This window comes from Glycine soja, chromosome 17 (genome assembly GCF_004193775.1).
Source record: "Glycine soja cultivar W05 chromosome 17, ASM419377v2, whole genome shotgun sequence".
Taxonomy (NCBI): Eukaryota; Viridiplantae; Streptophyta; class Magnoliopsida; order Fabales; family Fabaceae; genus Glycine; species Glycine soja.
This window is the reverse complement of record NC_041018.1, coordinates 24,567,887-24,588,736: the sequence shown is the minus strand read 5'-3', so window position 1 is coordinate 24,588,736 and position 20,850 is coordinate 24,567,887. Positions and strand designations below refer to the sequence as shown.

General features: G+C 33.6%; 1 protein-coding gene across 2 annotated transcripts; it reads right to left on the bottom strand.

Moving 5' to 3' along the window:
• Positions 1-6,931: 6,931 nt before the first annotated feature.
• On the bottom strand, positions 6,932-14,701 carry LOC114392414 (co-chaperone protein p23-2-like). 2 transcript variants are annotated; one of them, XM_028353548.1, is made up of 6 exons: positions 14,544-14,701; positions 13,983-14,166; positions 12,693-12,804; positions 8,627-8,655; positions 8,475-8,520; positions 6,932-7,288 (listed from the first exon to the last, which is right to left on the bottom strand). In XM_028353548.1, the coding sequence occupies exons 1-6, from the start codon at positions 14,546-14,548 to the stop codon at positions 7,257-7,259; spliced, it is 408 nt and encodes a 135-aa protein (XP_028209349.1). In that variant the 5' UTR covers positions 14,549-14,701; the 3' UTR covers positions 6,932-7,256. The 2 variants fall into 2 exon arrangements, with proteins under 2 accessions (XP_028209349.1, XP_028209348.1); XM_028353547.1 differs by having other exon boundaries at positions 6,939-7,288; positions 12,693-12,852.
• Positions 14,702-20,850: the final 6,149 nt, after the last annotated feature.

Genomic DNA, 20,850 nt, shown 5'->3' with positions numbered 1-20,850 from the left:
AGAGAACATTTAAGCGACTATATCGAGGTAAGGGATGAGTTACTCACGCTTGGAAATTAGAATGAACATGTGTAGGAATCCCTAGAGGATCAATTTTTGGGTTATTTTGAGGTGTTTATGAATTTAATTATGTTTTCATGTTTAATCGCATATTGAGTATGTTTGATGAACCAATTGATGTTCTGTTGCGAGTTTGTTGTAGAATTGATGTGTTCCTGTGTTAGGTGTGTACCTTAGGAATTAGAATTCTTTATATTTCAAAGGGCAATTGCTTCCTGCACGTAATCTGAAATGTAGAATTATACTTCATATTAGCCTTTAATGCAAAAACTTAGATACTGGAAAGACTAATCCTGAATGTAATTTTACATTTCAGAGGCTTTCTGAAAGCTTAAAAAGATGCAAGAAATAATTATAGAGGTCCAGGAAGCAATTGCCCGGAAGAGAAGGGTATTGTTGTAACACCTTAAAATTTTCATCTCAATTTATTTTTCTTCATGTTTAAAATTTCACCGTTAAAGATTAGATAGTGGAAATTTTACACTATGTAATTTAATTATATGCTTGGGTGATTTAATTTATTTTCTGTATGATATTAATTGTACGAGTTTAGTGTTAGTTATATTTCTTTAGTGTAAATATTTTATTTAATTAGTTGACAGAAATTTAGAAATTGTCTAAATAAAAATTTCATTTGTAGCAAACTTACATCACGCACTGAGTGACAATGTAATTTAATTTTGTTTGGGAGTGTTCTTTGAGTGAGATTTACTAAGTACACGTATTCCTAGAAAGATTAACCCAATAAACTAGGCGATTAAGATAAGATATACTAGTTTTGGTAAAAAAGTGAAAATACCCATTTTTGGCAAATCTTATTCCCTCTATTTTTGGAACTATCCATTTGTGGCATGGAGTGACACATTCAAAAGGGTGGCCAAGGGGGTCGTTGAAGTGTCACAAAGCCTTGTCACTTTAAGCCTACACCATAACTTATTGGTCTTTGTGAGAAAAAGAATCTATTGGAGCCTTCATCCCTTCATTTTGCACGAATTCCATCTTGAGGGAGTGAAGTTCAACAATGCTACTTCTTCTTCCAAGCTTGATCTGTGACACCCTCTACCCTTACAATTATAACTAACTAATTAAATAAATCATACAAAATTTATTTAAAAGATTATAAACACATAATAATAAAAGAAGGAAAAAAACATGCAAAATTAATTAATAATTTTTCCTTTTAAACACATTTAATTTAAATCAATTCAAAAGGATAAAGGTCCACATCCGCTTAGTGAAAACATAATAGAATTTTTTTTATAAATAAAAGGTAAGATTATCCCGACTCAAAACAAGGTCGTCCACTCTAAATAAATAATAAAAAGAAACTAAAGTAAAAAAGTATAACACAATTGTATCATTCAGTAAATCATAACATGTGAAAATCATAATATGCGAAGTAAAATCCTATGCCCCAATGTCACACTTATCAGAGCATATCCCTATCACAGACTAATTCTTTCCATCTCTAGCATGTGACTCATCATATGAAGGCTCACCTGAAACAAAGTGGCAATCAGCCCAAACACAAACACACACCAGAAGTGAGTTATCACATTCGTATATGATAAAACATTAGAGCATGTGAAACATATAATACTTAAAGCTGAATTTATATAAATAACATTACTGCACAAAATCGCACATATTATTCACACTCATTCAAGTTTACACACTCCATAAAATAACATCAACCACAATTGTTAACTCAATGAAATTCAAACACAAGCGTTATGCAACAATTATACTAAGACTCAAGCCTATATGCAATGTGGTACCATGTAAGTGAAAAACAACACTGGGGCGCTTAGGAGTACATGACAAAGCACATCACACAATGGGTATACTCGGTCACTCTCACTAAGTAACATCATAAGGTGACCAGTCAGAGTTACTCTGTTTTGCGAGAATGCCCCAATCACATGGGATCAACATGGGCTTAAAGAAGCACTCAAATCGAGTATCTTTACCTCCAAGGCCTAGACTCCGAAGAATCCATTTGGGCCTCATCTTCCTGATTCAGGTCCAACCCCTAAAATATTTTTTTTTTTCACGCAGACACTGTTTATGAGTTATATAATACCCACGACCTCACTCTTATATTTCAAACATATTTAACAAATTGCGCTATAGTTTAACCCTTCAGGATCCTAACTAGGAATCCTATAATTTCCTTATATATATATATATATATATATATATATATATATATATATTTTATGTGTATTTTATAGTTATTTGTTTATAAGTCTTGAAGTTAAATATTGTATGTTATTATTATTATTATGATATATTGTTATTTAATTGTTGAGTATATTTTGTAATTAGTTAAAGTGTGAAATGTTAAACTCTAGACATGAAATATGGTTGTGAATGAGTGTGTGATTGATATTTGTAGTGATATTACTTGTCATGTGAGTTATGAGTTATACAGTAACCCGACCAGTGTTTACCTTGAGAGAACTTTTATGTGCAGTGTTAAAGGAAATTATAGGATTCCTAGTTAGGATCCTGAAGGGTTAAACTATAGCGTAATTTGTTAAATATGTTTGAAATATAAGAGTGAGGTTGTGGGTATTATATAACTCATAAACAGTGTCTGCGTGAAAAAAAAAATATTTTAGGAGTTGGACCTGAATCAGGAAGATGAGGCCCAAACGGATTCTTCGGAGTCTAGGCCTTGGAGGTAAAGATACTCGGTTTGAGTGCTTCTTTAAGCTCATGTTGATCCCATGTGATTAGGGCATTCTCGCAAAACAGAGTAACTCTGACTGGTCACCTTATGATGTTACTTAGTGAGAGTGACCGAGTATACCCATTGTGTGATGTGCTTTGTCATGTACTCCTAAGCGCCCCAGTGTTGTTTTTCACTTACATGGTACCACATTGCATATAGGCTTGAGTCTTAGTATAATTGTTGCATAACGCTTGTGTTTGAATTTCATTGAGTTAACAATTGTGGTTGATGTTATTTTATGGAGTGTGTAAACTTGAATGAGTGTGAATAATGTGTGCGATTTTGTGCAATAATGTTATTTATATAAATTCAGCTTTAAGTATTATATGTTTCACATGCTCTAATGTTTTATCATATACGAATGTGATATCTCACTTCTGGTGTGTGTTTGTGTTTGGGCTGATTGCCACTTTGTTTCAGGTGAGCCTTCATATGATGAGTCACTAGAGATGGAGAGAATTAGTCTGTGATAGGGATATGCTCTGATAAGTGTGACATTGGGGCATAGGATTTTACTTCGCATATTATGATTTTCACATGTTATGATTTACTGAATGATACAATTGTGTTTTACTTTTCTACTTTAGTTTCTTTTTATTATTTATTTAGAGTGGACGACCTTGTTTTGAGCCGGAATAATCTTACCTTTTATTTATAAAAAAATTCTATTATGTTTTCACTAAGCGGATGTGGACCTTTATCCTTTTGAATTGATTTAAATTAAATGTGTTTAAAAAGAAAAATTATTAATTAATTTTGCATGTTTTTTTCCTTCTTTTATTATTATGTGTTTATAATCTTTTAAATAAATTTTGTATGATTTATTTAATTAGTTAGTTATAATTGTAAGGGTAGAGGGTGTCACAGATCAAGCTTGGAAGAAGAAGTAGCATTGTTGAACTTCTCCCTCAAGATGGAATTCGTGCAAAATGAAGGGATGAAGGCTCCAATAGATTCTTTTTCTCACAAAGACCAATAAGTTATGGTGTAGGCTTAAAGTGACAAGGCTTTGTGACACTTCAAGGACCCCCTTGACCACCCTTTTGAATGTGTCACTCCATGCCACAAATGGATAATTCCAAAAATAGAGGGAATAAGATTTGACAAAAATGGGTATTTTCACTTTTTACCAAAACTAGTATATCCTATCTTAATCGCCTAGTTTATTGGGTTAATCTTTCTAGGAATACATGTACTTAGTAAATCTCACACAAAGAACACTCCCAAACAAAATTAAATTACATTGTCACTCAGTGCGTGATGTAAGTTTACTACAAATGAAATTTTTATTTAAACAATTTCTAAATTTCTGTCAACTAATTAAATAAAATATTTACACTAAAGAAATATAACTAACACTAAACTAGTACAATTAATATCATACAGAAAATAAATTAAATCACCCAAGCATATAATTAAATTACATAGTGTAAAATTTCCACTATCTAATCTTTAACGGTGAAATTTTAAACATGAAGAAAAATAAATTGAGATGAAAATTTTAAGGTGTTACAACAATACCCTTCTCTTCCGGGCAATTGCTTCCTAGACCTCTATAATTATTTCTTGCATCTTTTTAAGCTTTCAGAAAGCCTCTGAAATGTAAAATTACATTCAGGATTAGTCTTTCCAGTATCTAAGTTTTTGCATTAAAGGCTAATATGAAGTATAATTCTACATTTCAGATTACGTGCAGGAAGCAATTGCCCTCTTCCCAAACTAGGGTTGATTTTCATGTTAGCTACCCCTTTTTAGATTCATTTCAATTATTTATTATTATTATTATTATTATTATTATTATTATTATTATTATTATTATTTAAAAATGGTAGAGGATTGAACCTAAATTCTCCCAACCCCACCACTATTTCAATTCTGGAATTGATTGCCAATCAGGGACGGATCCAGGGGCAAGTAGGGGCCTCCCCCAGGGTCTTTTGTGTATATATGATAAAAAAAAATAGAAAAATTAAAATTTAAAAATATTAATAAAAGAAAATATATAAGAAAAAAGTTTTTGAGTTAATATTTGCTTAAAATTTTTCTAGTAGAGATCATATTTCTATATTTTATCCATAAAATTAATAATAAAATATTTTTTAAACTTATTATTTATAAAAAGTTAAATATTTAAATAATTATGAAAAAAAATCCGACCCCCTTTATACTCCTGGATTCGTCTCTATTGACAAGCCAATATGAAACTAGTTCCTTTAACCAATTGATGATTACATGTCCCATTTTTATTTTTTTTAGAAACTTAATTGGTTTGAAGAAAGAAAATAAAAAGAGAATATGAAACTAGTCCCTTTAACCAATTGATGATTACGTGGCTACTATTCCAATATTTTGCATAGAAAATTAATTAGTTTGAAAAAAAAAAAAAGCTTAAAGGGCCCAATATGAAACTAGTCCCTTTAACCAATTGATGATTACGTGGCTACTATCCCAATATTTTGCATAGAAAATTAATTAGTTTGAAAAAGAAAAAAAAGCTTAAAGGGCCAAAATTGTCCACAGCTCAAACTAAAGAGACTAAGTAGTAAGTATAATCAGATTATTTTATTCAATACAAGTTAAAAGTATTTAAAAAAATTAATTTAAAAATAAAAAACTTATTAATTGATAAAAAAATCATTTAATGGTAATTAATAAATATTTTATCATATCTAATATTAATTGAAGGAACAGTATTGATTGAAGAAGTCTGCAAAATATTTTTTTCTTGACAGAATAATTAATTAAAAATAAAATTATTTAGTTTAATATAAATTCTTGGAAGAAGTAAATTTTTTTTAAAAAAAGTGACCCATGATTATCCAATTATTGGGGCGGCATATACATAGGTTATTCCATTACTAAAAAAATGAAGATTCTAATTTATTTTTAAAGAACGTATAATTTTTTCCATTTAAATTGATAATTAATATGGTCAAATTTTAATAGAAAAAATATAACATTTCATCCAAATTTGCAGAGTCATTGACACTTAGTTCGCCCGTAACCACGAGTCCACGAAAGTGAGACTAATTACATATTATCTCTTTGGGCACTCCTACTTGCACCTAGCAAAATTGTTGGTACATCCATCACAATTTTTCCATTTTGCCCTTAGGATACGGATCAGCATAACATTCTAATCAACTGAACTAATAGGCTAATTATGTTTTAAAATAAATAATGTTGTTATACATAACACTAAAATTTTTAATGTATATTTAATGCGCATATAAATTTAAATAATAAATTTTGTAATAATTAATTTTGATATAACTCATGAATTATTTAATCCATATATTTTTTATAAATAAAAAATATTTACTATTAAAAAAAATTAATTTATTAATAAATTAGAAAGAAAACATATTTTTGAAAAAAATAACACTTAGGGATCGCGTAATCTGTATGAGTTAACTCATACAGATTACGTGATCCGTATGAGTCATATGAATTAACTCATATAATCCGTATGACTCATACGGATTATGTAATCCATACGTAATCCGTATGACTCGTATGAATTACGTAATCCGTATGAGTCATACGGATTATGTAATCTGTATGAGTTAATTCGTATGACTCATACGGATCACAAAATTCATAAGTATTTTTTTTTAATATTTTTTTAAAAATATATTTTTTTAATTTATTAATATATTAAATTTTTTAATAGTAAACATTTTTTATTTATAAAAAAATATACGGATTAAATAATTCATATAAATTATATCAAAATCAATTATCACTATTTATTATTTAAATTTACATGTACATTAAATATACATTAAAAATTTTAGTGTTATGTATAGAAATTTTAACCAATCCATATGAAGCTTATGGATTAGTTGATCCGTATCCTTTTACGAAAGGACAAAATGAAAAAATTGTGAAATTGCTAGGACACCCAACAATTTTGCTGGTGCACGTTGCAGTGCCCTGCTGTATCGATTCCTAACAAATCCCTAACAAAAAATTAGCCCAATTTCATCAGTTTCATAACTTCAATTCACTTTTAAGGAATGTGAAGTAATTTTTAAGATGCCAAAGTTTAACGGTCAAAAGATCAAGATTGTAGTAATTTTTCCATCTTATCACATTTTAAAAAACGTTAAATCCCATAAAAATGAAATAAAATAAAAGGAGAAAAATAGAATTTCTTATAAATGTTGCAACCTTGAAATGACAAATGAGGTTCCGGACAATGTTATTAGATTATATGATGCAACCAGCATTCCCTTCAAAGAAACCTCTCATAAGAATTGGTCCCAAGTAGTCACACAAAATATCAAGACTGTTTTCAAAGCACTAATTAGCTTAGATTCTATATACAAGGCAGCAACAATCACATCACGGTGCATCTTATCAAATAGTCTATCTCTGCCCCTATTGTAAATAGTTCCATATGAATATGATTCCATGTCAACCATGCTCCCTAAATCTGTCAGTACAGTGAGAGCTTCTATCCCCTAGCCTTTTCCAAATCAGGAAGATCTGCATAATGATGATCATTCATGTCAGGTGGGAAAGAAGAGCACCAAAAAAACATAAACTGAGTATACCAAATAATTAAATATTAAATTAATAAAACAAAATGAAGTAGCCGTTCTTTTTTTTTTAGTCTTGGGTCAGAGATTAATTCCGCTTGCGGTTCGTGATGCCGCTGACCTAAGGAAATTTTGCATACGATTGAACACGGATTCTCCTGCTAAAGAGATTGTTCTCATTCATGTGAATGCATTAGGATCTTACACCATTATGTCAATCCTTTGGATTGAAGTAGTCGTTTAATACTGCTACTAAGGGTCAAGAGGTGACAGTGCTGGTGGCTGGCTGTAAACTGGTCTATATGGCAGATGCGAAACAGAATACTATTCTCCAATGCAACCTTCAATGGCAATAAATTGTTTGAGGATGTAGTGTTTTTACTATGGACTTGGATCAGAAGTGCAGAGAAAGATTTCTCAATCCACTTTAACCATTGGTCAAGTAACCTTAGACAGAGCTTCTTACCGTAGCAGAGGGTAGCATAAATAGGATTATCAGCAGATGTACATTCATTGAGTCATAGTTTGGTTCCTTTTCAGACTATGTTTGTCTGTCTACGGAACCATTTGTATGGCTTCTTCCCTATTGTACTGAGTACCTCTGGTACTTCATATATTATATATATATATATATATATATATATATATATATATATATATATATATATATATACTTTTGCTGATAAAAAAAAATACTGCTACTAACATAATTGTCAATTGTGGGGAAATATAGATCTTTCCTAAATACTGATAGAGATACAGCTCAAGCCATCCATGTGCACAATATAATAACCATATACTAAGATTTTATTTGGATAAAAAATTAATAAATGCTGATAGGAGAAGAAAATAATAAGATAAAATGAATTAAACTTCTCCAATAAATTAAAATTAATTTAATGCACTTTCACTTTTATAGAAGCTCAATTTAAACTTATCAAAGAATTTTGATTCATTTTTTCCCTTCTCCTATAAGTGTTTATTGAGAAGTCTTTCCAAAGAGGGCATAAGAAAGACTAAGGATCTCATTGTGCATTTAATCTGCACACAACAATATTACCACCAAACACCATATCAGCAAGCAATTGAAGGAATCACTACAATTTAATTAGAGATACAAGGGGATCACTCACACAGCATTCCTTCGTCATCACTGCTTCCATCATCTTCACCAACAAACTGCAAAAGAACAAGTTTGCACTGGTCGAGATCAGTTACTAGGTTTGTTAAATTTTGTAACTATTACCTGTGGTAAGTGAAAATAATAATAATAATAATAATTTACCCGAGCATCATCATCAGATACCAAATCAGCTGCAAAAGGTCCAACAAACGATTTAATCAGATAAGAGAAATACTCACGAGAAGTAATCAACTTTATTGTAATCCTCAAGCAACTTGTGCAAATAACAAACCACACCCAAGGTAAACTACACAGATCAGGATGCTAGTAATTTAACATTTTTGAAAAAATAAAGAATTGCAATGACCAACTCAGTGTCGTTAGTTCCCATCTCTATTTTACACTAAAATAAAGCACAGAATAGGAGAGATAGGTCCTGCCCAATGCACAAAATAAACTAATGGATATTCCCTCACACGCTTGCCCTACCGAATGAGCATATAACAAATGTTACTCAAGCTCAACTTGTCACAATAGTCTACTGATTTTATTCTATTTTTTGTCAAGTGCTTTGGTGAAGATGGCTTTCACTATTATGTTTCCTTTGCTGATGATTACTCAAGATTTACCTGGATACATCTTAAAAACAAAGCTGGAACTTTTATTGTTTTTAAGCAATTTAAAACTATTGCTAAACTGTGCCTTACAAACAGATTGGGGGGAGAATTCAGACCTCTCTCAAAATATCTTACTTATTTGGGTGTTATTCACAGACTTACATGTCCTCATACTCATCACCAAAATGTTTTGTAGAGAGAAAGCAATGCCACATGGTAAAATTGGGTCTCACCTTACTGAGTCATGCTTCTATGCTTCTCACATTCTGGGATCATGCCTTTACTACAGTTATTTATCTTAAGAACAGATTACTCACTGCTTCTCTCAATTTTTCAGTACCATACACTGTTCTTTTTGGCCATCCACCTGAATATCAACATCTTAAGGCTTTTGGCTGTGCCTGTTTTCCCTTTCTTAGACCCTACAGCTCTCATAAATTGGAGTTTAGATCTCATGATGTCTCATTTTAGGATTAGGATATGCTACCACCTATTAAAGCTACAAGTTCCTATCTCCTACTGGAAAAAAAATTATTTTCAAGGATGTTGTTTTCAATGATCTTCATTTTCCCTATCTTGACCTCTTTTCTAAGCTAAGTTCCTCTTCTTCTTAGTCCTCCTCTTCATCAGTTCCTGCCTCAATTTCCCTTATTGCTCCCCCTCCCCATGCTCCAACTTCTTCCCCTCAAATCACTGTACCCAGTTCCTCGACTCCTCTGTCTGCTGCCACCTCGAGTCGTTTAGCTGCTTCCTCTTCACAAAATGTCTCATCTGCTTCTCAATCTAATCCTAAACCTGTGTCATCTCCTTCTCAGCCCTTTTCTGAACCTTCTCATCCCTCCTCCTTACTTGTATGCACTCATCCAACTTAGACAAGGTCCAAATCTGACATTGTTGAAACCAGACTGCATCCTTCACTGTTTCTCACTCATACTGAACCAAAGTCCCAAATAGGCTTTGCAGGACCCTCAATGGGTTGCTGCCATGCAAGAGGAATATGAAGCCTTGCTTAAAAATAACACATAGTCACTTGTTCCCCTTCCTCCTAACAGGCAAGCCGTAGGCTGCAAATGGGTATTTCACATTAAGGAGAATGATGATTGCTCAGTTAACAAATTCAAGGCCAGGTTAGTGGCCAACGGATTTTGATAGAAATGCCTGGTTTAGAGGACCAGTGACCTCCCAAGAAAAGAAGAGGAGAAGATAACTGAGAGTAATTTTCATTGCCTTTGCCTTATTACAAGGATGATATATTTATAGTGATAAAAGATAACTAATTTTGTCAGCATAATCCTAACGGATTTACACAATTATGATGGAATTGGCCAACAAGCTTTGTGCTGAGGATTGTGATGCTGATTTTGCTTCCAAAGGGAAAGATTCGAAGCTACCCCACAAGATTTCAGAGGAAATCCTTCAGGTAAGCTGGTTTTGCGCAAGTCCTTTTGGGCCTGTTCTGTTCTGTTTGCACCCCCTGCTGGTCACTTTCTGATTGTGCTCCTTTTTCTGATTGCACCCCCTGATGTCTAACAGATTTCATCACAGTTTTGACTTTAATGAAACCTTTTCTCCTGTAGTTAAACCAGTCACCATTCGATTGATTCTCACCCTAGCACTCAGTCACCATTGGGTTCTACATCAACTTGTTGTGAACAATGCATTTCTTAATGGTTTGCTTGACGAGACTGTCTACATGCAGCAGCCTCCTGGATTTCAGTCTCAAGGTCAGTATTTGGTGTGCAAGCTAAATAAAGCCTTGAATGGCCTTATACAGGGTCCTTGCCAGTAGTTTGAAAGACTGCAAAGCACCTTGCTTCAGTTTGGCTTTTCAGCAAGTAAAAGTGGTTCTTCACTTTTTGTTTATAAAAAGCACAAGAATGTTGCGTATCTCTTGGTGTATGTTGATGACATTGTCATCACAGGAAGCCCCAGTACTCTTGTTCAACCTTTGATCAATCAGTTCAACTCCACGTTTGCTCTCAAGCAATTGGGACAGCTTGATTACTCCCTTGGCATTGATGTTCATCATACTGTTTCTGGCTCCATTTTGCTGACCTATAGTAAATTCTTCACAAAACTAATATGGCTGAAGCTAAGTTGATTTCAACTCCTATGGCTGCTGCTCTGAAACTTTCTAAGTCTGGTGGGATCTCTTATCAAACCCTACACTTTACAGGTTAGTGGTTGGTGCACTTAAATATGCAACCATCACTCAACCTGAAATACATTTTGCAGTAAACAAAGTTTGTTAATTCATGGCGTGGCCTTGTTAATTCATGAAGTTAAGAGGATACTTATGTACCTTAAGGGTACTCTGCATGTTGGAGATCGAGCTGTTGACCCAAATGACAAGATCTACTTCAGGTGTTGCAGTCTCTTTTCAAAGTGTTTGAGCTTTCTTCAGCTCACCCCTAGAGTTTGTGTGTGTTGGAGGGGAAGGGGTGGGGGGAGAGGGTATTGTACTCAGCTAGTGAGTTAGTTATCCAGCTGTCAAGTGACAGCTGGTTCTAACAGACATAGAGACTTGTAGGGCAAGCTACTTGTACACAGATATAGTCTGCTATGTAACAGAAAGAGTAGCTGCAGAAAAGGCAATGAATTGCTTGAACAAAATGAGCATGGGAAAGGTAAGAAAGACATCAGCTGAAATCATGCTCAAAGAGAATACAAATTCATCAAAGGAATATGCATTAGAGAACACCTTGAACATCATAATCACGTCCACGCTTTAAAAAGACTTGTTCAGGTGTCATTTGAGATACAAGCCTCACTCATAGTTTGGTGGTTCTGGATCTTCTATTAATAAGAAGGTTTTCCTAATGGGTAACATAAGAGATAGAGAAGCAAGGGATTCAGGATTGATATTTATCCAAACTCTTAACCCTATTCAGCTCCTGTTACTCTGATGACAGAAGTCAAATTGAGTTTGTATTTTATCTTTATACGGATGGGACCCAGGTTTCCAGATATTTTATCCAAAAAATTGTATAATAAACCATGAAATCCCAAGTCGTCTGCCATCCTACACCATTTTAAGTCTAAATACCTTGGAAATGGCAGTATGTACATTGTACTTTTTTTCTTCGTACCCCATTGCCCAGAGGCTCTTCGCTATGCGAAGGTATGGGGGAGGGATGCTGTACGCAGCCTTACCCTTGCATATGCAAAGAGGCTGTTTCCGGATTCGAACCCATGACCAACAAGTCACCAAGGCACAACTTTACCGCTGCACCAGGGCTCGCCCTCCAGTATGTACATTGTACTAAGAAAAGAAAAAACCATAAGCAATTAATAAATATTGAACCTTTCATGCAAACATCCTTTCACAAAGTGGAAGATCTACACAAACAATTAGCAAACTCAAGATAACAATAATAATAATAAATGAAAGATTTTGTCAACAGCTAACATAGCATATAGGTGAAAACAAAATTATCATAATTTTACAGAATTTATGATTTTAACCCGTAAGTATCATCATAGTAAAAATGGTTCTCTTTCCAATTGAACTCTTGAGCTCAATTGCAAGAGGGGTCATCCTTGACTCTAACATGTAGAAAATGAAAGGATGGACATAGAATAAATTCTTGCATTTAATTACAGAAGCTTACAGGTTGACTCTTCATCATCCTCATCACACCATCTGTTCCAATCAACCTTCAAGTATGGAGCAGGTTTCTCTTCAGACTTCAATAGCCTCTTCCACCAACCTTTTTCTCCTTTCTGAATTGAGCATAGTATGTTTCTTAAGCCAGATTTAGTTTTACAACCCTACACATCATAATGAAAAATTTATGGATAGGACCATCAAACCTTTTCTTTAAAAAGTTTGATGTGAAAAAAAAATGAAAAATAGGTAACCTACCTACAAGAGGCAAAGACCAGAACAGTTGGCAGTCACCTTCTATACAGAGTTTTATTTTACCACAAGATTTCTAATTTGCAGCTTAATATATGAGTAGTTTTCATATTCTCAAACCTTTTCTTTTAAAAAGTTTGATGTGGAAAAAAATAAATACATATAGGTAACCTACATGAGGCAAAGACCAAAACAGTTGGCAGTCACCTTCTATACAGAATTTTATTTTACCACAAGATTTCTATTTGCAGCTTAATATATGAGTAGTTTTCATATTTTGCTCAACTCCAATAGAATCTTAAACAAGAACACTATTTAAACATTGCATGTTTCATACATGCATCATATAGAAATAAATCCCACATGCTATTCATACAGAAACAAGTCATGCTTCAGTGGATGCTAAATAAAGCATGTGTAGCATAACAATTTACTAGAGAGAGCAATAAAAACTCAATAGAAACAATGGTGATCAGAGCTATAGACATTAAACTGTTACAAAATAAGGTGGTAACAGAAACAGGCGAGCAACAATGTGATAAAGCCGATTATTAGATAGGTGGCAGTGATTGGTTTCGGCTGAAAGTATTGACCAAATTGTGGGTGACATTGGTGTACAGTGAAATCATAAAAGTTGATCAATGACAAAGTTCTGCCTCTTTAGGTGAACATAACATCAACTTCAAAGCATGAAGATAAACACATACTATGTCCAGTAATTCCAGATGGTAAGAAGAGCACAACTACATGTGGTCGAAAGAATTAAAGTAGTATGTAAAACTGAACAGTATTCAATGGACAAAAAGAAAACGAAAGATCAAATTCATAAGAAAGTTCCAAATAATTGTAATTAAAAATACAAATAGCCATCCCCAAATCCTTCAAACATCAGTCTACTCAATGTTACGACGGTCATTAGTCATTACCCTAACACAACCACAGAACACAATTTCACACAAAGCATGCACAGAATCAAATAACAGTGTTGCATTTTTCTAATGTCAATAAGAATATGGTAAAACAAAATCAAAAGCTCCCTCACCTCAGGTTCAATGCATCCGTACAGCTCCAAGCTAAAGCTGTAGGCTTCTTCTTGAACCCCAGAAGCAGAGAAAGTAAACAAACCCTGAGGCTCACACTTCACAGAAACATTCTTGGCATCAGGTAGAGCAACAGTAAGGTAAACCTTATCAGAACGTTGTGCCCACAGAACTTCTGGATAGCGACTAATCTCACACAAGAAAGAAAAAAAAAAACATTTTTTTTTCAATGACATTATAAATAAAAAAAATGGGGAAATTTCTCACAACATTAGACTCTTCAAGTTACAAGCAGATGAGTGACTAGTATTCCAAATTTTCCAACATTTTTCACACTAAAGATGTGATTTTGATGTTGGAAATAAATGTGGCGAAGGCTGCATAACATTACACGGAGATGGGGTGGTGATAAAATAAAAGTTATCTTACAAGTGAAGAAGTTTTCTTTCTTCTTAGCAGAACCTAGGAAAGCTTTAGATTTGACTGGTAAGTGAAAAAAGTGAAATGGGAACCAAAAAACTAAAAGAAACAAACAAAGAAAGAAAGAAAGGAAAAAAACAAACCTCATTTGCTGAGTGTGAAGGAAGAAGGCGAAAGCGAGAGTGTTCCAAAGAAAGCGGAATGTGGGTATGAAATTGTAATGACTTCAAGACAACGTCAAGCTTCGTTCTTGGCCACTTTGGTCTCTCGTTACTTGTTTCGGTTTCCCAACCTAAGAATATTCGATTGCTATCATAATACACAATTTAGTCCACAAAATGTAAATAATTTAGTCCAATTGGTAAATCTTTTTCATCTCCGTTAACCATCGTTAAATTTTTTTTACCTCCGTTAATGTTTATGATGATGTGACACATTAAAAAAGACAAGTTTTTTCCACCTTCGTTTTAACATTTATGATGATGTGACACATTAAAGAAGACGTGACACATAGTGAGAGTAGAAGCTATGCACAGGATAAGTATGTGCAAGGTATATTTTATGTCAGCCGACAATATTTTGGACTAGATATCAGTGAATTTTCTTATTTTAAATTTTGATTTTAAAATTTACAAAAAGGTAACAATTATGTTGAGAAGGTTTTTCTTTCTAATTTGTAATAATTCTTTCATCTATAGTGATAAAATTATTCCCGACAAATATAACTTAATAACAAGTTTGTCTATGACAATTTAATACATTGTCAAATACTAGTCAAATTTCTATTGTAATAGTACCCAAATAAACAAAAGACCCCAAACATAGCCATAACATCCATGATATTGCCCACAAGCATCACATAATATCATCATAGTGGAAATTCCAAAAAACTACTTAAGAAAGTAAATTGTTCTTCAAAATAACATAACAACTAAATAGCAGTTTATGATAAAGTTGTATAATAATCCTGAATGTCATAAAGTTGTCATGAATCACTTATAAGGATGTTCAAGACGCTGGAAATGTGGTGTAAGAATGAAATTCATGAAATTTAGTTGGTTCGTTCTTGAATATGGTCTACTTGGAAAGGAAACTTTGATCATAGGAGCTCCAAGTCAAATTGGAGGTGATCTAAATGCAAGTGTTAGTGGTACAAATGTTAGCACATTTGCAACTTCAACATCAGGGTTATGTGTAACTTCAATTGCAGTTGGTTCAATGACTGGTGCACTTTAAGAGAAATCCATTTACTCCTACAGTGTAATGAATGATTGAAATTAATATAAATTTATAAAGAAAAACATTCTAAATAATCATCAAATATATTAAGTAATAGTATATAGATGTCTCAGGTGTTGCAACGTGAGTAACTTTAGCTTCAAGTATATTTCCAATTTTTTGGTTTAGGTGGAACACCATCATTTTTACATCCCCTACTATTGTGACCTATATGTCCACATCTACTACATGTTACAGTGTTGTACTTCCTTTTCATCACGGTTCTAGTGTTGCTGGTGTTGTTGACTTCTCCCTTAGTTTGGTCCTTTCTCCTAGCTTTCTTAGGCCTTCCAAGTATTTTCCTAAACTAGGGCGGTTTTGGTTTAGCAAATGTTGTCCTCTCCCGATATTGTTGACTTTGAGTTCGATGAATGTAGTACTCATATGTTGCACTATAGGACCTTATTGCTAACATCCCATCACAATAATTCTCAAGTCTATAGTTTTTTAATTTGATTGCCGCAATTGCATGCTTAAATGGCAAACCTAGTTACATAATGAAAAAGTATTCAAATTTTCTTGCATAAGTAATAAGATGATATGAACTAGATTTACAAATGTTATACATTTCAAGTGCCACATTCTAGAGCTACAATGTCTGACATTCAAATCCACATCAAGTTTTTTGTTTTGATGAACCTCATATCGATTGTCATCAGTAACACCTTAACAAAAAATTACAATTCAAAATTTTCAGACCCTAATTTTGTTCAGGGAATATCGTTCGATATGATATTTCGATTCTTGCTAGTCAAATTACGATATTTGGCGCCAGTTATAGTGCGAAGCAAGGAATCACTCAATGTTTTGATCAAGAAAACAAAAAGATACCAAGGAAGGGGGCAAAAGGGTCCATTTTTTTTATTTTTTCTAGACCCTAGCTCGCCCAGGCTAGCATCTGGCTCGCTTGGGCCATGAAATAGCTTCATGCTTAAGCAACCAGCTCGCCTGGGCGAGCTCATTCCTTCAAGGCTAAGCATTAGCTCGCCTGGGCGAGCTTCAACCACCCCAAAATGGCTTTTTTCCCTATAAATAACCATGTTGGGGGAGGGGGGCTAAGGGGTTCCAAGGTTGAGGAGTTGAGAGAATTGAGAGAAAAGAGGAGAAAGAGAGAAAGAAGAAGAAAGGAAGTCGAGGCACTACCGAATCGCGACCGTGATCATCCCTACATCGTTCTCTTATTCTGTGCTCCTCGTGCAACAGTCAGTTAATTTTGTTTTTAAGAGTTGAATGTAATCTATGTACCCTTAAGGGGCCCTTCTTTTATTATGTGCATATTCATCTTCTCCATTTATCATTGGTGATCTAATTTTTATTTGTAAAGTTTAATCCTAACCGATCACTAGTGCCGTAAAAAACTTTGTTGTCCTAAAAAGATTGAAAGCTAATAGAAAAAAACCAAAATAAAAAAACCAACTCATAACTAACTTCTCTCCATCAAATATCACTTGAGATCGTTTCAAGGTCCAACGCCTTAACGACCTCTTTTGTTTGTAATTAAAATGAATCTTTCGAAAGCATAAAACCAACTCAACATACAAACTTTATCGCCTTAAAGAACTACCTAGGTCTGAATTCTTCATCGCACCTGAGGACATGTAGGAGCAAGGGTAGCCCCCTTGTCGACCACAAAAAATAAAATATAAAAAAGTGATAAATAAATAAATTTTGAAGTCACGTTGTGCATACTTGATTAAAGTTTGTCGTCCCTTGTAATGGGCATGTGGGGTGCTAATACCTTCCCCATGCGTAAACAACTCTCGAACCTTTATTTTCAAAATTCATTGTCTTCTTTTGATTTTTCTAACGTTTTCCCTTAAATAAACGTTGGTGGCGACTCCACTCGTTTTCTCCCTAGGAGAAAAATGTGCTTTCTTTTATATGCTTTCGCCATCCCATCATGAGGTAGGTTGCGACAAGACTAACAGAGAAAACTTTGTGTTGTGTCATTTGTGCATGTATGTATTTAATGAAAATGATTATATGTTTCTTTTTAATTCTCATTTTTGTGCTTATTATATATATATATATATATATATATATATATATATATATATATATATATATGTATGTATAATGACAATGATTATATGTATGTATGTATGTATGTGATTAGTTTAGTGAAGCTTGATAGAGAAATAGAAATTATTTGAGCTAGATTTCCATCTATGCAAGAATTGCATTGCACATTGAGTTGTAGTGTAATTTGTCTTTGTGTGAGGTTTACTCTAAGTGCATGTATCCCTAGGGAGATTAACACAATAATCTAGGAAGTTAGTGCGTTAATCTAGATGTTTAAGATAAGATTACTAGTTTTGACAAAAACAATTTTTACCATATTTGCCTGTACGGGTTGTGGTTTGGGTCGGGGGGTATCCGACCTTCAGCAAATTGTTTATTATGATTGTTAGATGATTGTAATCATATCCATCATGTTGTCCAATTGTTTTTGTGTGACTAGTGTTTTCTACTTCTTAAGGGACTACAATTGGTTCCTGAGAGTAGTACATAGGTCTGAGTTTCGTCTTTCTTTCTTGTTTGTTTGTTTATATGCATTTGTTGATACACGTGGCAAGAAGGCTATGCACGTGCTGCAATAACAGAAGTCAAGAGGATTGGAGAGAGAGAGAGTAAGGAGCAGATGGTTCTATTTTTTTCTATGAGAAAGTGAGATTATGTCAAGAAAGTTGATGATGGACAAAGATACATTGGGGTATAATAGGTGGAGAGGTTCGAAGAACCTAGGGGAATTAGAGAGTGGTGACTATCCAACATTTGGTACACTTAATTGGCGCGGGTAACTCGCGGGTCTTACTTTGCTACTTTTGACAGGCTTCAAGACTATGCTTTTTGAGTTAGGAGCTTAGGGATCGGTGTATAATGTATCCGTATGAGGCGATCATTCCCAATTTTTATCCACACAATTATGTAAGACCATCAAGACCTAGGAGAATTGGCAGCAGAGGTTGGGCCCTAATAGGTGATAAGTGTGTTAGTAACACACTTAGGATCTTAAGAGTGTTGTTTACATAGAGAAACCACATGTAGTGGTTAATTAAGTTGCATGTTGTCTTTGTTCAACTACTGTGTGTTTGTGGCGTTTGAGGAGTAGAGGACTCACCCCCTTAACAAACAACATTTAGGTACTGACGATGTAGAGTACACTGAGGCATCTGTGGGCTTGGTGTAGCTTACAGAGAGAGCGGGTATGGCCATGCGTTGTAACATAAACCACATGTTACATCTGCCATACTCGAGTCCACTTAGTGCTAGTATATAGATTGGATGAAGTGCCCATTACTATAGACCATACATTGACCTGCTATATCCCATGGGAATTCATGTCTTGCAAAGAGCTTTGATATTATGTAGATTCTCACATGTATTTTGGACTAGAAGAGCCACACCATGATTTGGAATTCCTATTGACTCCAGTGGGGTACGATGGGTGGGGCAACATTCGTTGATACAACGTGGTGCAAGTGCACCCAGTCGAGGTTATAGCGAACCGAGGAGATCGAGGAGTACTAGATATTTCTAAGGTAGTTGGAGCCGACATCTGAGGAGGAGAGTGACGATTCTTCTAAGTAGGTGTGGGAATAGGCCAGGCCAGGCCAGGCTTTAAAAGGCCTGAGCCTAGCCTACGATTATTTTTTGAGGCCTGAGCCTGGCTTATAGCCTATCAAAGGCTTTTATTTTGGCTTGGTCTGACCTTTTTAAAAGCCTAGCCTGGCCTGATAGCCTATTTAAAAGTCTTCTCCACATTAAATCTTTAATATTCCTAGTTTTTTTTACCAAAAAAAAAATAACACACCTTCTATAATAGGCTAAACAAGGCCTTAATATATAATTTGCCTTAATTTTTAATCTAACGTTAATTTAGTTGGTAGTCCTAAAAATATATTAATAATATAAAAGCTTGAAGTGAAAAGGATATGATTTTTGTTTGCTTAGGAACGTAATATGAAAGTTAAAAAAAAGGAAACCTGATAGAAAAAGGATATGATTTTTGTATAGGAACGTAATAAGATATGATAGAATATGATTTTTGTATAGAAACGTAATATGATATGATAGGATATGATTTTTGTATAGGAACATAATAAGATATGATAGGATATGATTTTTATTTGCTCTACAATACAGGAACATAATAAAAGAAAAAGGAAACCTAATAGGAATAGAAAAGGAACTGTTAACAGAAATAGGAAAACTAATAAAAATAACGAGAAATATAAAGGAACACATGACTCACACATTGTAATTAAAATTTTACTTAGGAATGGAATCTGCTAATTTTTTAAAAAATAATATTAATTGTACCTAAAAAATAATATATATATATATATATATATATATATATATATATATATATAGGCCGGCCTATCAGGCTTATAAGGCTTTTTAATAAGCCTAAGTCTGACCTATTTAATTTAATAGACTTTTAAAAAAGTTTGAGTCTAGCCTTTTAATTAAATAGGCCAGACCAGGCTTTATGTAGGCCAGGTCGTAGGCCCCTATAGGCCGGCCTAGCCTATGCCCACCTCTACTTCTGAGGATACATCTAGTTAGTTCGGTAATTTGAGTGTGATAAGTGGTCTGCTTTGGTCCTAGTTTCTGTATTGATTTTGATGTATTTTAAGAGATGTTTTCACCAAGGGAATGTATTTTGTTGTAGCAGGGATGTAAAATTTATTTTGCTTACTTTCATACTATTATGGGTTGTATTCATATTATTTCTCATGTGACATTACTGATGCTATTTAGTTATGTATAAAGACTAAGTTATTTTATATCTATGTTTATTTAATTCGATGTAAAGGTTTATCGTTTACTGATTGACGCGTTTTTTTTAAAAAAATATATAGGAAGAGGTTTTACTAATTCTAAGTAGTAATTAAAAATTGTGACATGTATTTCTAAAATAAATTAAATAAAAGTGCTTTCAAGCAATATTTTCAGTCTAAAATTGAAGGTGTTACAATAGTGGTATTAGAGTAGTTCATCCTAATAAGATTGGGGTATGGGCTTGTCCATTATTAGTGTTGTGTGCTCTTATGTTCTTGTGAAAACAAGGATACAAGATGGATGATTGTTTGTGTGACTTACTTGGTATTCCCAGTATGGATTTGTGTGAATTGATTGTTTGTGATGTGTATAGCTTTTAGGTAG